The following is a 16,212-nucleotide window of genomic DNA, read 5'->3' as shown; positions in this document are numbered from 1 at the left end:
GGATTTTTATTTCTGGAACCAGACTGTTGCTTTCTGTTGCCAGTGGCTCGGGTCCCGCCTTCAGTGTAAGTCTATGGGATTTTTTTTGCACATTTGATGGTCCACCAGTTGAAAATTGTAAGTCTGATCTCTCCTTAACAAACCTCACAATTTAAGGTATAATTTATGTCTGTAACACAAACGTGTAGGGCACGTTATGCACCATTAAATTTAATTCTTAGGATTAGGGGTTTGTTCAAATCCCTAACCCTAAATTTGAGTATTATTGATAGTGATGCTTGCCTTAGCTTTCCTTACATTTTGGTAACATCTACTAATCTTTCCGAAAAAGATCAGACTCACAAACACAGATTACACGGCGCCCATTTTTCAGAATCCTCACGAAAGGGCCGTTGAATTTTAAACACTGTTTGGCCTGTGTGTGCGTGTAGCGGTGATGATAAACAAAGTGACGTGGTGGTACGTGGTGATGAATGGTGAAGCCCGGGGCCAGGAGCACTGTGTTTCAATGGGACTTTGGCAAGTGAACCCCCTCTCTACCTCTCCATAAATCACTCCTTCTCTTTACCTCTCTTTCACTCAGGGCTGGTTGAATGCCAACAGGAGCTGCTCTCACTGCAGGCAGGGTCTCTCCTTTCGTCCATTAAAGAGCGAAAGGAAATTATGATATTATTCTGTATGGCTTTGGTTCATATGCAAACCATTTTAGTTCATACTAACATTAATCTTACAATCAGGCCACTGATTCTCACAGGCCTTTGTGGAAAAGTGTAACAAAGCCACATAAAACATATGTAAGAAAATCGTTTATTCTAATTAGAGACCTCAGTCAAAATTATATTTACACCGATCAGCCACAACATTAAAACCACCTGCCTAATATTCACAAAATAATCTTTTAGTAGATACACAAACGTAAAATTCACAGTGTTGCTCTTCTGGGAAAACAGACTAAAAATATTGATGATGCATCTTGCACGTACAAAATTAGTGTCCAATAAAATGCTCTCTAGAATGAGAAATTCCTTCTCTTAATATCATCTACTTCTGACTAGAAATAGCTAGTAGTAAATTGTGGTAAACTGCTGTGATGTAAACTAAATGCTGTGCATAGTATTCACATTTTCTGTATGTATGGAATACCCGAATGGCCCACTACTGGACATTTGCAAAAATTAGTAGTATACAACCAGAGCACACTGTGTGTGATACTGTATCCCACAATGTAATGTGCTCGACTTCACCTTACATTTCTAGTGTATTAAATGAACCAAAAGTGATATCAGTTTTTAATACCTACTTCTTAAAGGGTTAGTCCACCCAAAAATGAATATTCTCTCATCATTTACTCACCCTCATGCCATCCCAGATGTGCTTGACTTTCTTTCTTCTGCAGAACACAAGTGAAGATTTTAGAAGAATATTTGAGCTCTGTAGGTCCATACAATACAAGTGAATGGGTGCCAAAATTTTGAAGCTCCAGAATCCACATAAGGGCAACATAAAAGTAGTCAAGACGACTCTGGTGGATAAATCCACATCTTCTTATGTGATATTATGGTGTGTGTGAGAAACAGATCAATATTTAAGTCCTTCTCCCTTCACTTTCACTTTCTCCTTCTGTTTTTGCTGATTCACATTCTTCATGCATATCGCCCCCTACTGGGCAGGGACAAGAATTTATGGTAAAAACTGACTTAGATATTAATCTGTTTCTCACCTACACCTATCATATAATGTCTGAACATGGTTTTAACCACTGGAATTGTATGGATTACTTTAATGCTCCCTTTATGTGGATGTTGGAGTTTCAAACTTTTGGCACCCATTCACTTGCATTGTATGGACCTACAGAGCTAAAATATTCTTCTAAAAATCATAATTTGTGTTCACCAGAAGGAAGAAAGTCATACACATATGGGATGTCAGTGGGGTGAGTAAATTATGAGAGATTTTTCATTTTTGGGTGAACTATCCCTTTAACTCATTGTTACATTACACTGCCAAAACTCTGGACATATTTATAATAAATATTTCAAAATCTTTAATATTTGTATATATTTACATTTTATTAAATATTTTATAGTAATATTAAAAGTAAAATTTTAATACATAAATATTTTACATTGATCATATAAAAATGTGGTACTACTTAACTACTAACTTATTACTGTATATTGTTTAATAATTACATATTTTATATTTTTCTTTTTAAATAAGTTTTTTATTTATAATAAAAATTGGAATAATAAAACATTTATAAAATCAAGTTATTAAATATTTGATGCTAATATTTTTAATATTTATTAAATACACTACCGTTCAAAAGTTTTGAAACACTTGACTGAAATGTTTCTCATGATCTTAAAAATCTTTTGATCTGAAGGCGTGTGCTTAGTAAATGTTTGAAATTAATTTATTTCATTATAAAACTAAAATTTAATTTAAAAAAAAGTTTTTGAAATTGATGACTTGGACCAAATAATAAAGAAAAGTAGCCAATAAGTGCCCAACATAGATGGGAACTCCTTCAATACTGTTTAAAAAGCATCCCAGGGTGATACCTCAAGAAGTTGGTTGAGAAAATGTCAAGAGTACATGTCTGCAAAATCTAGGCAAAGGGTGACTACTTTCAAGATGCTAAAATATAACACAGTTTTGATTTATTTTGGATTTTGTTTAGTCACAACATAATTTCCATAGTACCATTTATGTTATTTCATAGTTTTAATGACTTTACTATTATTCTAAAATGTGAAAAAAATTATAATAAAGAATGAGTAAGTGTTTCAAAAGTTTTGACCGGTAGTGTACATATTTGATATTTATAACATAAGATGCTGAATAATAAAATAAAAAAAAGTTGTTTTTTTTATGATGACTGGATACCACACTGATTTAAATATGCATCGTAGTAAGTTCATGTGACAACAATGTAGCACACTACTATTCTAAACAAAATGTTTATCATTGCATACTGCATCCTGTTTCACATACTGTTTAAAATATAGTAGGCAGCATGCAGTATCTACCAAGTATTGTAGTATTCCATCTCAAAGATAGCCATGAATTGACTTGCTCAAATTAACTAGTTCTAGATTGTATGATAGATGGTATCTGTACATAGTAAGTTGTGAAGGAAACACTATTAGTAACATTTTATCAATATTTGCATCATAAACTAATGTTTACAGTAGCTACAACAGCAGCATCACACTTATTTCACATTTTGAACACTTTGTCCAACATAATGACATGCTACACAGACACCAAAATGTTGCAGTTTTCCTGGTTATTTTTCTAGCTTTTTGTCTTAAAAAAAAAAAAAAAAAAATCACTTCATTCTAAACAAAGACTGGTTTGCAGTCTATCATACGTGTTGTATGATAATGTGCTAATGTATTTGGCTTAACCTGATGTGGAGCACTTTGGCAATAGAAGCACTTAGCATAACGTTGGTGTGTGTGTGTTTGAGAGAGAAAAGGCGTGGGTAGGCCAAGACTTTGTGCTGTGTAATTGCTCTGTCCAGTTTTCCAGAGTAGATCTGTGGCATCTGGTTACAATCAATTTTTCCCTGCTCTATTATGAAATTAACTGCGCGGAAATTATTTGAAATGGCCTGTAATGATTTCTGATAGAAATTTGTGCCATTGTTTCACCCTTTGAGATAATCGTGCTGGTAAATAAGTCACAACAAACGTAAAAGGAACCTCTCGTTCAGCCGCAATCGCTTGACCATGGTCCAAGTCAGGGATCGGCCGTCAAACTGCATGTGCTCGGCTTTTTTGAGCCTCGTATTTTTAACTTTCATTGCTGTTTGTTTATTCACAAGCTCCTCCTTCTGATATGTGCAAAGGGGACCATCCACGGGCTTTGAAGACCCTTTTTGATCATTACGTTGATTGCTGTTCTAAGTGCATTTGTGATGGTTTAATTAAACCAAGACCCTTTGTGGGGCCCCAGTGGCCCTCAAGAGCTCTTTGGCTGGAGGGATTGAGGGTCTGCTTACAGCACGCAGTGTTTCACTTTGTGTTAAAGATGAGGAACAAATATTAGGCAAGTAAGATCAGTGTTGAAAAAGTAAGCTGTTACTGTTAGCAATTTGGGGCAAGGTTAGCACGGTTGAAAGTCACCCCACAAAAGCGACATTTTTGGACGAGAACACAAGTGATAAATGATAGCGCTCACTATATCCTCTCTCTCTCTCTCACACACACACACAGAAATGAAGGCAGAGAGAAAGAGAGGGGTGAGGACAGGTGCTCGTGTTCTGCTCTGGTTCTGAGAGAAAAGTTGGAACAGGTTTTTGTCTCTCAGGCTTGCTCAGTCTCCTGTGCATGCTAACGGTGTCAGTATCACATCTGAAGTTGCCCCAAGGCTAACAGAGATACTCATACTGATAAAAGAAAGTCTCACAAGCCAGCTCCAGTATTAAATAATGTAAATGATCAGTTGTATGGTCGCTATTACCCAAAGCTACTTAGATCACACAAAAATGAAAACTCTGTCATCATATTACTTATTTCTTAAATCTAAATTCTTTTCTAAATATTACAGATTCAGTATAAGTTAAGCTCAATGAACAGCATTTGCGGCATAATGTTAATTACCACAAAAATAATTTTGACTCATCCCTTGTTTATTTAAAAAAAAGCAAAAACCACAGTTACAGTGAGGCACAGTGGAAGTCAATGGGGCCAATCCGTAAGCATTCAAGTACACACTGTTTCAAAAGTATAGCCACAAGATGTAAACAATATACATGTTAACATGATTTTAGTCTGATAAAAAAAAAAAGGCTTATTTATCTTATCTGTGTAAAGTTATATTCAATATTACATCTTTGTTATCATGGCAACGTAACACCAGTAAACCCTGTAATCTGGTAAACAGCGTAACGCCAGTAAATCCCTGATTTTATCACACTAAAATCATGTTAACATGTAGGCCATTACGTTTACGTCTTGTGGCTATACTTGAAACTGTGTGTATTTTAAAGGAATATTCAGGGTTTAATACAAGTTAAGCTCAATCTACAGCATTTGTGGCATACTGTCGATTACCACAAAAAATAATTTTGACAAGTCCCTCCTTTTCTCTATAAAAGCAAAAATGTGTGTTACAATGGAAGTGACTGAGGACAATTTTTGGAGGGTTTAAAGGCAGAATGTGAAGCTTATAATTTAATAAAAGCACTTACATTAATTCTTCTGTTTAAACTTGTACATTATTTCAGCTGTAAGGTTGTTTAAATTGTTGTTTTTACAGTCGTTTTAGGGTTTTTGTGTTTACTGTGTTACTTCGTCATGGCAACAAAGTTGTAAAATTGGCTGTAACTTTCCACAGAAAAGTTTAAGTGATTTTATCACAATAAAATCATGTTAACATGTATTTTAACATTTATGGACTGGTCACATTCACTTCCATTGCGTCTCACTGTAACCCTGTGTTTTGCTTTTATTAAAGAAAAGGAGGGGCAAGTCAAATATTTTTGTGGTAATCAATATTGTGCCACAAATGCTGTCGATTGAGCTTAACCCTCTGGAGTCTGAGGCATTTTTTGGATCCTGGAGATGTTTTGACATGCCCTGACATTTGTGCTTATTTCAGTTACTTACACCATATTAATCGCAAAAGTCAAATTATACTGTATTCAGCACAAATTGTGCTACAATAATGTCAGCAACATGTATGTACACATATGTATTTTTGAGAAAAGTTTAAACAATTAGTAATTGTATTAAACTTGCATTAAACCCGGAATATTCCTTTTATGTTTGTGGACTGGCCTCATTCACTTCTATTTAAGTGACTTACTGTAACTACATTACCATGACTTACCAACATTTTCATTTTTGGGTGAACTATTTCTAAAAGTAAATGATTATTATTATTTTTAGTTTTTATTTTAGTTTTATTGTCAACTTTTAGGGAGTCTGTTAGCTTTGAAGTATAGATGGTTTCAAAGGTAACAAACATGTTGTGGTAACATTTTGTGTTCCACAATTCCCCCCCATGATATCATGGTATCTTTAAAGATATTTTTTTGTTTTTGTTTGATCTTCCAATCGCAGTGTCCCATAAAATAGGTTACAAATGGGTTCACAGTTCCTAATAAAGAAATGAAAGAACTTCAGAATGGATGCGCTAAACTTTCTCGTTGGCATCTCCGGTTCTCTTTTGTGTCTCTGGAGACACGTTCATCTTGCAGGTCCATTCCTCCTGCGCTCAGGTTAAGGGCTGCAGTGTTGACCTAGTATTCCTCTCATTTAATATTCCACCTACTGCTCTTCACATGCTAATTGGGGGAGAAGGAAGCACTCATTAAGGCTCATTTCATGTACACATATTCATTAGGCTCAGGGCTGGAGTGTCAGGAATATGCAGCCTGGCCTCCTTTCTAGTTTGTTTACTTTCCTGTTTATTTGCAGGTGTATTTGTTCGTTTAAATTGCCCTCGCTTGTTGTTTCTTACACGTCAGAGATAAGCGAGAATGCTCTCAGATTCATTTTGTTTGTTCTTTGTTTTCATAGTTTAAAAAAGTTAGAACATTTTTACATTCCAGCCATCTTTTACAGTTTCTTCCAAAACAGCCAGAACTTATTCTGCGGTCTAGTCCACATATGGCTGTCAAAATGTAATATACACTAATGCCCTCTCATTCACTTCCTCCTTCAACCTATTACTGCTTTGGCTTTTTATTGTCTTGCTTTCATCTTTTTTGTGTATGTGTGTGTATCATGGGGGTTCACTAACAAACATTGGTCCTGTGCTTTGATTGAGCTCATTAAGTGCTTTGTGCATTTCCTTTTTGGGGGGCCTGGTTTCAATGTAGCTTGTTATTCCGTGCTCCAGTGCATCAGGGGTCCTGTGGACCTCAAGTTTTGGAAGTGTAACCCTGGAGAATTTTTTGAAGTTGAAATTAAGAGGTGATAGGGAGCGCACCCTGTGTTATATTACCTCTGACTTTGGTGTTAATATCGCTTGCAGTTTGGCGGCAGTTACATTTTCGTTACAGCAAGTGACAAGTCAACATGCCGAAGATTCTTTTACATCAGTATTCAAATTCTCAATTTGATCCTGATAATCCTGGTTATTCCAGCTGCATAATTTTAGAATGTTCAAAAAAACATCGTGTGTGCATCAATGCAAGGAAATCTGACCTTTTGAATGTTGACAAAAAAAAATAAATAAAATAAAAAGATAAAAAATAAAAAAAAGAACTTTCACTATTATCAGTTTTACTTAATCCTACCATGTTCATATTACTCAAAAAAATATATGTAAGTAAATAATAACAATAAAAAAATTATAAATCATGTAATCAAGGGACCAAGAGTTGATTTAAAAAAAAAAAAAAAAAGAAAAAAAAAAGGCGACATGTTAGCTTTACTTAACCCATTTGCTTTGTGACAACATATTTTTGTTTGGTTAACTGAAACTGGACAGATAATTTCTAGTTCCCAGCAAGTTTTGCATGTTAAAATTAAGTTATATTTTATGTGTCTGTGCAAAATTGATAAATTTTAATGTTTTATGTTGTGATTTAGAATGATGTCTGTTGTGTTGTAGTTTTGGGGGGTTACCCCCAAATGTCATGTTGAAGAGTGGAGTTTTGAGGTTGAGGACCAATACATTTTGAGTATCCTACATATTGTTTTATCCACTGATCAATTGCTGTGCTACCAAAGCATAGTGACCAAGTTGCACTCAGTAGTGCTTCCTACCCGCATGTATTTAGCATGCTAACATTTTCTGGCTCTAGCTAGCATATCTCTAAAAGAGTTTCATCTGAGTTATTTTGATGAGCCTGCATTTTGTTGGGTTTACTTGATCCAGTTAGGTTCCCTCTACTTGAATTATTCAAATAAAAAATTATAGGGTAATTTTAATTCAAGAAAATTAATTTCAAACAAGTGGAACCACTGTACATGATTGAATCAATTTCAGCCAAAGAGTTGTTAGAGTTGTGATAATGTACAATAACATCAGTTATACTTTAGCGGTAGCAAGGTGGTGCATATCATTACATTTTCATTGTAGCGGCCTTCCAGGTTCCATGCATTTTAGTTTCATAAAACAGCTACAGCATTCAAGCCAACAAGCTGAAGAATTGTTTTTGTCTGTATCCAAATTATCAGTGACTCAAAAGATCTGACATGTGGTATTTTTCACAAGTACATTCAATTCCTTATCATTATGTAAACTATAGCAAAATCATATAGACTGGGCACTAAACATCTCTGTGTGTTTGGGTATCCATGAGTTGTTCCTCTAGGGTTTTCTTCTGTCTAGTTTATCCTGTGTGAGTTGGCTCTGATTGGACTGTTTCTCACAGCTATAAATACCACCCAGGCATTTGGATCCCATGCTTTAGGGCTCCCCTGGTGCCTCCTGTCAAACACTGCCATCTTGTTGGGAATAAATGTGTAGCTGGCAGAGGGGCAATCTGTCTCTCTAAAGCTCTTTCGTCTAGTGGGCTAATGCACCATCAGAGTCCATGTGCTATCAGCTTCGGATAGAATATCTGATATTGTCTTGTTCTGCTCATTAGTTTAATCTCACCTTTATTTTCTCAGCTTTTACTTCTTTAGCTCCCTCTTGTTTTTTCTCTCTTTACATTATGATTTGTCATTATTGCTTACTCCTCTAACATTTGTGGTTCCAGTGGTTCAATCATTCTTCCAGATGCACAACACATTCAGATCAAGTAATAGATACTCACTTAACCTGACATGGGAACAATTATGATGTTTAGTAAAACCTGACGAATAAGATTTGAAATTATTAAATGTTCAGTGTTGAAATTTAACTATCATTTTTCTTTTAATTTTGGGGTGAAATTACATGGACATGTTTTCGTGAGAGTCACTCAAATAGCCCTCATCTTTAAGGCAGCATAAACGTCATCCATATGACACCAGCTGTTACATTAATGTCTTCTAAAGCGACACGATTGCTTTTGGTGCGAAAAAGATAAATATTTAAGTACTTTTTTTAACTAAATCATGCTTTCGTTCTGCAGCGGTACACGCGTGTGATGTAATCGCATTGGCATTTGAAACACGCGAGAACTGATGCAGATGTGTCACAGCCGGAAGAGGAATGCTGTTTACAAGTGAGAAGGAGGAACGCTGTACAGCAGCTTTGTTGGTTTGGTTTAGATCTGTATCTGTTTCTTTACTCACAATGGTGCTTTTTTGTGCTTATCCTGGATGTCTCATTCGAGTTGAGAACACGAGATTACATCGGTATAATGGCAACGCAAATACGTCACATTAGAGACCACCCTCTCGTGAAGCTTACTGGAAGCATTTGATTATAGTTAAAAAGTACTTAAATATTAATCTGTTTTTGCACCAAAAGCAATCGTGTCGCTTTAGAAGACATCTGGTGTCGTATGGATGACATTTATGCTGACTGTCTGTGATTTTTGGAGCTTCAAAGGAGAAATCTCCATTCACTTGCATTTTAAGGACCTTCTGAGCTAAGATATTTTTCATCAAATGTGTTCTGGTGAAGAAAGAAAGTCATAAACACCTGGGATATTATGAGAGTGAGTATATAATGAGAGAATTTTTATTATAGGGTGAACTATCCCTTTAACCTAATCTAAACAGAGCCAAACAGGGCCTAAGCTAAATTTATACCAAAGTCAGCACCTACAACTTTTTGCTTCTGCTGTACTATACACTTGTCACTAATATTTCCTCTCATTTTGATGTTATTAAAAAAGGCCTCACATTTCACGTTCAAAACAACCTCATAATTAGCCGATGCCCATCTTTTAACATTTACATTTGCAATTATGGTGATTAGTGCTGTGCCTTGATCTTCATATGTAAATCTTTGTGTAAACAAACCTATATTAGAGTGTTTGCGCGTGTGCGTTCATGTACGCGTACCTGACAAAAACACTGCCCCTTAGACACACACTAAATTACCCCCTAATTGGATCCCTTTGAATATTCAGGAGACATCCCCTATGACACATGTACAAAATAAAAACTAACAAATATGTGAGGGCAAGAAAATCACATCAGGGTTAAAGGCGCTGAGGGAGATAGCCTTCTTTCTCTTGTTCCAATCCCCGGCATCTGTTCATCCATATGGAACATGCTGCAGGAGCCACCTTCTCTGTGAAGGTGGAAATTATCTCAAGAAACTTGTTAAGCAAAATGTGTCTTCAGAGGAAATGTTTGAGGAAGAGACATGATGAGGTAGAGTTTTCAAATCCTGGACTGTGGCTCTGTCTTTTGACCTCCATTAAGATCTTAAAATAGTATTATTCATGTAGAATTGATCTAGAAACATGAAATATGTTTGTATATACGTCTCTTTGCTGAAGGGCGTACACCCACTAAGAAGTCATTGTAAGGGAGAGATGCGAGGAGCTGTGTATCAGTGTATGACTTGCATGCGACAATGAACAAGGAAGAAATGTAGAAATGATTTTATTTTATAATGGATTGCTTTGAAATCATACAAGCATTTAAACCTCTGCACTTTTTTTCTAAAAGAAGCTTTCCGGTCTGCAAGCTAATCTTGAACCAAAGCTGTGCCCCTCTCCTTTTTCCACCTTTCTTTTCCATTCCCTATTTTTTCTCTCTGATGGCCAAGGCGGCACTCGAGTTTCTTTGTTTCTGACCGGTAAGAAAGCTTTTTCCAGTAACTTCATATTGTCTTTATTTTTAGTTGACAGCAAATAAAAGGTCTGATAGATGAATTATTGATTGCAATGGTCAGTAAAAAGAAAAAAAGCACTTCCCTCCATTTTGTTAGTTTATTTATTCATCTGTTTGTTCACTTTGTACTCTCAGCTGGGGGTGTTTTCACAGTGTTGAGTGGATGAATGTGTTTGTTTCGTTCTACTGGTCAGTTATTTTTAAGTATTCCGATACTTGCATCTTGTAAAAATGTTTACATTTGCAAAAAATGACTTCTGTGCTGTATTGTATTCTGCCCAGAGGAAAAAAATAAAAAATAAATAATCCAACGAACCCTACAAATAAACAGATCCCATTGTGCTTGGCCTAGCACTCACCTGCGTACATACCCACACAGTATCATTACTCGTGCACAATACAGTGAGGGGAGACAGAACGGGGGCACTTTGTAAATGTCATGGGCCGAGGGCTCTTCCACCCTCTTTGCTGGATGGAATAAAATGAATTGAAGTGAGCACTATCAGCAGCTGCAGCAAGATAAATCTGTCGTTTAAAAGGGACTTGCAATTAGGTGTGCAGGGGCCAGCAGGAGGACAGGGCTTTCAAGAGCCTGAGGCCATTAACCTCCTTTCTACCTTTATATTGACCTGAGATGTATAGTTTTTAGTTCCCTGTGCTTGAATTTGAGTCCCCTGCTGGTATAGCGACAAATAACTACAAAATGTTGAGGTGGTGTTGATAAGGACCCAGTCCTTTAAGTCAACATGAAACTGCATTCACAACCCACTTTATTTCCATAATGTGGCGTATGAGTGTGCGGGATTTTATCTATCAGGAATTGACTGCATCATGATAAAGTGGATGTTTGATACCAGACTGGAGCCAGACCAGAATGCAACCAACATAATCACACAGGAAGTCAGCATGTTGCTTCCGAATGAGTTACTGACAAGCGGCATCTCCCATTTGACTTTTTTGCATCAGTTTCTCCTGTGACATGACTGAAAGAGCCTTGCATCAGCAGCTTGGGAGACCCGTGCTAAAACCAGGAAGTAATCAGGTTTGCATAAACAGTAACAATTTGGATTTATAGGTTCTATTTTCCCTCTAAGATTACATTTTTTTTTTTTACTCCACTGAATTGTGAGTTCAGATTCAGTCTGACTTCTGCCCTCCTGAAACATCGCCTTCACTTCAGGAGGCTTTTAAAAAAAGAGTTTGGATGTCATGTTTACTTGTTGAAATTTACAATGCCAAAATTGCCTGCAATTGAGGGAACAGAACAGATGCACAGGAGTGTCTGTTGAAACACACCCTCACATGCGCTTTTTAACATTTCTGCAGTTTTATCTCGCAGTTCACCTCACACCTCTCTCTCCAGCGTCCCCTTCCACTCACCCCTTTTCTCACCCTATTACTCTTTCTCTCATGCGCTTTCCTCTTCACACTCTATCTGTGTGACCTTCATATGCTTGCCACTTTCAGTCGGCACCAAAAACTTAATCACACACTGTCAACCTGTAAGGAAAGGAGTCGTCGTCCTCTCCACCTGGCTCTTCGTTAATGCCCTTTGCAGTGGCGAGGAAGAAGGGGGGAAAATTTATGGCAGGTGAGACAGGTGGGGTATGAACAATGGGTGGAAAGGAGTGCAGGGTTATCTGGTGGAGCGCGGGAGAGCGCGCAGCAGGGAAATCGATGTGACCCGTGATACACTGTCATCACAATTCCCACCCCAGCAGTCCTATTTGTCTTGCGTAGGGAGCTCTGGACGGGCTGTGTCAACGTGCGCAGAGAGAGGCCCTGGCCAGATTAGCTGGGGTGAATCATGACTGCTGTGTCTCTTTGCCTCTCTCTCTTTCTCTTCTTCAGTCTCAGTTCTAGCTGTTACAGCTGTGGGGCAATAGTTTTTGGCCTGGCACTGTGTGAGTGGGAGGGGTTGCACGGGGCTTGAGGAGTAAAACATGGATTGTGCGTGCATTCAAGTAATAGATTGAAAGGATAGTTCCCCTTTTTTGGATCCACTGTAGCATGTGTATGTGTGGTCTATGTATATTGCAAACTATACAACCAAGCATGTGCTTTATATTTGCTTAAAAACAAGAATGAAACAGTACTGATGAATATAGCCTCAGAAGTTATTCACAGTGAATGTTAATTGTTTTGAGGTTAAAATAACACAAACATCACATCATGCATTTGCAATAGTGGTAGATGCTGAAAAAAAAAAAAAAAATGAAACGCGGCACACAAAGGCGTCCATTCAGCGTGTTTACATAGAAAAACAATTGAAAAGTAGCACTAACTTGACTGTTCGCACATGTCTGTGAAAGTGCATGTGCAAAACAAGTTACATAAAAAAAATATATATATATTATATATTAAATAAATTTAGTCATATTATCCAAATATTTATAATAATAATAATAACAATAATAATATATATATATGTATTTATTTATTATTAATTTAAAAACTGAACCTGACTCAAACTTGAAGTTATACTTGAAAACCCATCTCAAACCTGGCCCTAACCTCGTAAAAAATAAAAAATAAAAAACAAATTACCGGCTAATCTGTATTGGCCTAAATTACTATGTCAGTACGGTACACCCCCATTATTCTGTAACACGCAGTACAGTATGTGCTGACTGGATAATATAAAATCACTCAATTATACTTGGTGTGTTTGTTTTCAGATGAGGCTCAGTTGGCTTTGCCCATCCAGAAGCCAGTCTTTGAGAAACTTCCTCTGGGCTCTCAGACTTTTCCTTCCGGCTTCCCCACCCCCTTCCTATTTGGTGATGGCCTCTCTTCTGTCGAGACATTGCTCACTAACATCCAGGTACAACCACTGTGTGTTTGTGTATGATAGTATGCATATCAATGTGTATAATATACAGTATGCATGTTGCATAGCGTGCATTACGTGCGTGTTTGTGTATGTTTATTGTTGTGTGTGTTTTGTTATGTTGGCGGCACAGGGTCTGCTGAAGGTGGCAGTGGATAATGCCCGCGTGCAGGAGAAACAGGTGCAGCAGGAACGCAAGGAGTTAAAGATGGAGCTGTACAGAGAAAGAGAGATGAGAGAGAGTCTGGAGAGACAACTCACCTCTGAACTGCACAGCCGAGGTACACACAGATACCCAAATTTACTAAATGGAGAAATACCATAGGCATCTATTGTTTCAATTAAAGGTAATTATAATTACCGTTGGGGTCAGCCCATCAAGTGGTCCAATACAGGTTGTTTGACCATTTAAAATTTTCCAGTTTTTTTTTTTTTTTTTGGAGCGATTACCTCTATGTATTGGTATTGCAAAACCACCATTTTTATTTTTTTATTTTACTTGGTTTAACCATGACGGCCACCTTTGTGTCATGGTGCACAACAAATTTTGGTTATACAGATGTTTACGGAAACCTCAATATCTTGACATTACAAGGTACATGTACATATATAAACATTTTACACATTCTTGTTCCTTAGACTTAGAACTTAAGTCCTAATGTAATGCTCAAGATTGCTCAAAGTTCCACTTTATTAATTCCACTTAATTTTTTTTAGGGGGTACCTAGGTAAGTATAGTGTGCATGCAGAAGATTTCAGGTTTGCAACTTCTCTTATTTTTTTTTTTAAGGGGGCGAGAATGTAAAATTCCCCTCATTTTCGGGTTGAATATCTCTGGTGCGGGACCAGATAGGAACCTGAAATTTTCACAGGTATAAGTCCTCTATGGTAACATTCTGCTTTTAAAAAAAAAAAAATTTAGTTTGAGATTCCACTGGTTACAGAGCTAGGGCTAGTAGAAATCTGGGGAAAGCCTTTTTTATTCATGCATTTTGAGAAACGAACAGATGTAATATAAGCATTACAAATAACAAAAATGAACAGTATTTTACATGTTTGCATGTACATGTTTTATTAGAAGCTGTGAGATTTCCTCACTCAGTCTCTCGGAAATGTTGTGGGAGCGTCTGGTGGCAGAAGTCAATTCGGCGGGTGTCAGTTTTCTGAGAACATGTTCATGGGAACCCACACTTTGTCCTCAGTAGACCTTTTGAATGATGTTCTTGGTCCAGGTGGGTGGAAGAATTTTACAAAAACATCAGTTTTCCACGCTTATGTCCTCAACCAATGGTGTGTCTTTAATGCATTGAGTTGCTCAGCCAGAGAAACAGAAAATTCTTCCCTAGGGAGAATGACAGTGTTCATATCTGCTCTGTCAGTCATAGCTCACTGCTTAAAGGTGATGTTATCAGGAAGTGTGTCATCTTTGTTTGACTCTTCAAGCATCTGCAATAAAGCCTCTATACCTGGACACTGGTCACACTTGTTGAGCATGCAGTCATAACTGTTTAAGTCACAGACCAGAAGTTCCAGCAGGTCATTGTAGTCCACTTTTAGCTTTGCTGACTCAACCATCAGCTTGATGTTCTGATGTTGTGTGCAGACATTGTGTTACAGATGCTCCTGCCAGCACACCATTTTGGCCTCATTTCACAAAATGTTTAACTCTGGGTGCTGATTTTAAACTCCACATACAGTTCATTAAGGTTACTTAAAACTAAACGCTTTTGTTTATAAACTTTTGGAAGAACACTGTGATAGATCATGCTTCACTGTTGCCAATATCAAAAGTAGTAACATTTTAGACCTCAATGACAAGCATAAGCTATTGTAGGTCAATCATAAACATAATTACTGTAAAATACTGTTCATTTGTATTATTTGTTATGCTTATACTGTATTACATCTGTTCACTTCTCAAAATGCATGAATAATGGCTTTTCCCCAGATTTCTGCTAGCCATAGTTCTGTAACCAGTGGAATCTCAAACTCAAAATAAAAAAATAAAAACATTTTTTTTTACTATAGAGGACTTGTTTCTGTGAAAATTTCAGGTTCCTATCTTGTCCCACACCAGAGATATTCAACCTGAGAGTGAGGGGAATTTAAAAAAATTGCACTTTCTCGCCCCCATTAAAAAAATAAAAAATAAGAGTAGTCACAAACCTGAAATGTTCGGCATGCACACTATACTTACCTAGGTACCCCCTAAAAAAATTCAAACTGAGACTTGAACACTTCCCATTATAAATTGACCCTAAAAGTGGAACTTTGTGCATCTTGAGCATTACATTAGGACTTAAGTTCAAAGTCTGAGGAACAAGAATGTGCAAAATGTTTATATATATATGTAAATGTACCTTGTAATGTGCTCTAGAGATCAGTTTTTGTTCCAAAGAGCTAGGACCATCCTGAGCCGAGATATTGAGGTTTCTGTAAACAGCTGTCTAACCAAAATTTGCCATGTGCCATGACACAAAGATGGCAGCTGTGGTTAAACCAAGTAAAATAAAATTAATAAACTGGTGGTTTTGCAATACCAATACATAGAGGTTATCACTCAAAAAAAATTTGGAAAATTAAAAATGGTCAAGCAACCAACTTTACAATTATTGGACCACTTGAGATGGACTGACCCGTAGACTAACTACTGCATGTCCTTAATCCTTACCCTACCATTAAAAGTACCACTAAAAC

The 16,212-nt window shown here is 36.9% G+C and overlaps 1 protein-coding gene across 1 annotated transcript in view; it reads left to right on the top strand.

Moving 5' to 3' along the window:
- The window catches only part of LOC127431053 (dachshund homolog 2-like), a 228,797-nt gene that overhangs the window by 191,635 nt on the left and 20,950 nt on the right, over positions 1-16,212 (top strand). The window contains exons 8-9 of the mRNA XM_051681278.1: positions 13,364-13,509; positions 13,649-13,796. Of these exons, the coding sequence (XP_051537238.1) occupies positions 13,364-13,509; positions 13,649-13,796 (294 nt within the window). The remainder of the gene's footprint in view (positions 1-13,363; positions 13,510-13,648; positions 13,797-16,212) is intronic.

The sequence above is a fragment of the Myxocyprinus asiaticus genome, chromosome 40 (genome assembly GCF_019703515.2).
Source record: "Myxocyprinus asiaticus isolate MX2 ecotype Aquarium Trade chromosome 40, UBuf_Myxa_2, whole genome shotgun sequence".
Classification (NCBI taxonomy): Eukaryota; Metazoa; Chordata; class Actinopteri; order Cypriniformes; family Catostomidae; genus Myxocyprinus; species Myxocyprinus asiaticus.
The sequence above is the reverse complement of the archived record's forward strand: the minus strand, read 5'-3'. Positions and strand labels throughout refer to the sequence as shown.